Source organism: Equus quagga, chromosome 13, assembly GCF_021613505.1.
Source record: "Equus quagga isolate Etosha38 chromosome 13, UCLA_HA_Equagga_1.0, whole genome shotgun sequence".
Taxonomy (NCBI): domain Eukaryota; kingdom Metazoa; phylum Chordata; class Mammalia; order Perissodactyla; family Equidae; genus Equus; species Equus quagga.
In genome coordinates, this window is record NC_060279.1 from 40,821,750 (window position 1) to 40,824,681 (window position 2,932).

At 47.7% G+C, this 2,932-nt stretch overlaps 1 protein-coding gene across 1 annotated transcript in view; it reads left to right on the forward strand.

Moving 5' to 3' along the window:
• The window catches only part of CRNN (cornulin), an 8,788-nt gene extending 7,518 nt beyond the window's left edge, over positions 1-1,270 (forward strand). Inside the window, exon 5 of the mRNA XM_046680984.1 lies at positions 337-1,270. Coding sequence (XP_046536940.1) covers positions 337-918 — 582 coding nt within the window. The 3' untranslated portion in view covers positions 919-1,270. The remainder of the gene's footprint in view (positions 1-336) is intronic.
• The last annotated feature ends 1,662 nt before the right edge of the window (positions 1,271-2,932 follow it).

Here is a 2,932-nt window from a genome sequence, read left to right on the forward strand (position 1 = left end):
ATTCAGACACAGGCAGGTGCCACCCAGACTGTGGAGCAGGACAGGAGCCATCAGACAGGAAGCACCAGCACCCAGCCACAGGAGTCCACATATGGCCAGACCAGAGGGGCTGAGATCCACACTCAACATAGGAGCCAGACAAGTCAGGTAGTGACAAGAGGACACATTCAGACACAGGCAAGGTCACACACCCAGACTGTGGAGCAGGACAGGAGCCATCAGACGGGAAGCACCAGCACCCAGCCACAGGAGTCCACCTGTGGCCAGACCAGAGGAACTGAGACCCACAGTCAAGACAGGAGCCAGACGAGCCAAGTGGTGACAGGACACATTCAGACACAGGCAGGGTCACACACACAGACTGTGGAGCAGGACAGGAGCCATCAGACGGGAAGTACTGGCACCCAGCCCAGGGAGTCCACATATGGCCAGACCAGGGGGACTGAAATCCACGTTCAAGACAGGAGCCAGACAAGCCAGGTAGTGACAGGGGGACACACTCAGACACAGGCAGGGTCACACACCCAGACTGTGGAGCAGGACAGAAACCAAACTTCAAGCCATATAGGGTCTAGAGAACAGGGACAGACCCAGACACAGTCAGGCAGTGGTCAAAGAAGGACACAAGTGAGCAACTATGAGGCAGGAGAGACAGTGCTGGGAGGACAGGCCCAGACTGGGGCAAGCACTCACTCAAGCTGCAGTGTGACAGGAGGGCAGAGAGAGAGAGAGCCCACAGTAGTTAACCAGGAGTGGGTTGATGACCAGACAAGGACGATAGTGATCCAAAGGCAGGACCAGGGGAGCGTGCACACAAGCGTGCCTTCAGCACAGGGCCAGGAGGCAGCCCAGCCAGAAGGGAAGCGAGGCATCACAGCCAGGGGGCTGTATTCCTACTTCAAAAGCACCAAGCCCTGAGTGTCCCACCCCTGGACTCCAGTGCCAGGAAGGACACAGCTGGAGAGGAGTTGGCTTGTCCTGCCCTGGCCAGTCCAGTTGGCATGTTCCTGGACATCAGCTCTTAATCATGGTGCTTCTCTTTTAGGTCTTTCTCAGTGAGACTCTTTGTGCAAGGTGCTTTTATCCTAAACTCTTCTCTCCTACCTGCTTTGCTGTGCTCCTCTCAGGAGCAGGAAGACATAGAGCAAGTGATCCCTTTCTGCTGAATTCTCCTCAACCTGTCAGAGTTTTCAGAGCTACTTTTTTCTCTGCCATCTGTCCATTGCCCCATCTATCCTAATGCATCAATAAAGCCTTCCTAAGCAACTAGGCTCTGTGTCCCATTCAATTGCATCTATTAACATGATGGGCTAAGGGCTACAGGGCGATGATGATGCACTGGACATGGTCCCCTACCCTCGAAGAGCATCCAGTTGAGAATGCATTGAGTGAGATTCCGAGAATTGTAAAAAGTCAAAGAGGAGATATCATACTTTAATATTTGGCAGAGATGGATCAGGAAAGGTTTCAACCAGAAGAAGCTTTTTTGTAATGTCCTTAAAGGACAAGTAGGACTTGGGTAGGTAAAGCTATTCTCAGTCTTTCATGACCTCTAATTCTAGAGTGTTAAGTCTCTGTTCACCTGTAAGGTCACGTAGGAAGGCTGACTTAAGGTTACCAATAAATGGAAGAGGGCCCCCAGAGACTGTGTAGAGGAAGTGGGAAAGGCATGTGCTACCAGGTACTGAGCCAGGAGCCAAAGCTCCTGACCTCCCCTCCCCCACTCCCCATGGTGTCAGCTCTGACCTCTCATGATGTCTCACCCACTAGATATGAACAAGTTATGGGGTGAAACCTTTCAACTCTGGTTTATTCTAAGAATCACATCAGGAATAGTTTTAAAATACAGATTTATAAACCTAACCCTAGAGATGCTGAGTCCAAAGGTTTGCAGTGGAGCCTATGAATAGCGTTTATAAACTTCTTAAGGGGGACTTCTGCTCCTAGCAGTATGGCAGACTAGATACCCTGAAGGGCCTCCCACAACAAAATAACTAGACCCTCCATAAAGCATAGTTTTCATTGCATTCTTGGTTTACAGGAAGCAAGGGAAATCTCCAAGGAGAAAACAAAATGTGGTAGGCTGTTAACAACCCCCCAAAATGCCCAGGTCCTAATCCAAGAACCCCATGAATATGTTACTTATATGGCAAAAGGGACTTTGCACGTGTGATTAAGTTAAGGGTCTTGAGATGGGGAGATAATTCTGGATTATTGGAGCGGGCCCAATGTAATCACAAGGGTCTCTATCAGGGTGAAAGTCAGTAAAAGGAGACATGGTGATGGAACCAGGGGTTGGAGCAATGTGCTACAAGACAAGGAAGGCGGGCAGCCTCTGGAAGCTAGAAAAAGCAAGGAAATGAATTTTCCCCTAAAGCCTCCAGAAGGAGCACAGCCCTTCCAACACCTTGATTTTAGACTTCTGACCTCCAGGGCTGCAAGGGAATAAATGTTTGTTGTTTTAAACCATTAAGTCTGTGGTAATTTGTTACAGCAGCAATGGGAAACTAATACGGAAGACAACAACCCTGAATTGGAGCCAGAATAGTAAAGAGTAAGTGTGTGTGAGGGGTAAGGTCACCCTTCTGAGGACAAATCGATTTATATCCTTCCAAACTGACCTGTAGGTATAAAGGCCAAAGACAAACAGCAAAGGACTTACAAGACTCGGAAAACTGTTCCCATAACCCCTTCCTGGGGAATCTATTACAGAATGAGCTTCAAAAGAAAAAAACCCATAAACAAACAAAACCCCAGAACAATAGAAAAAGCATTCGTCATACAGTATGACAATGAGCATTTAGATATACTAACTGTAGAACTAATAACAAATAATGGGGATAAAGGTGACAGAATAGCATTTAATACTATATGCTCTGAAAATATAAATATAATACAGCTAATGAAAAATGGAAGGAGAAAGAGAAAGCAT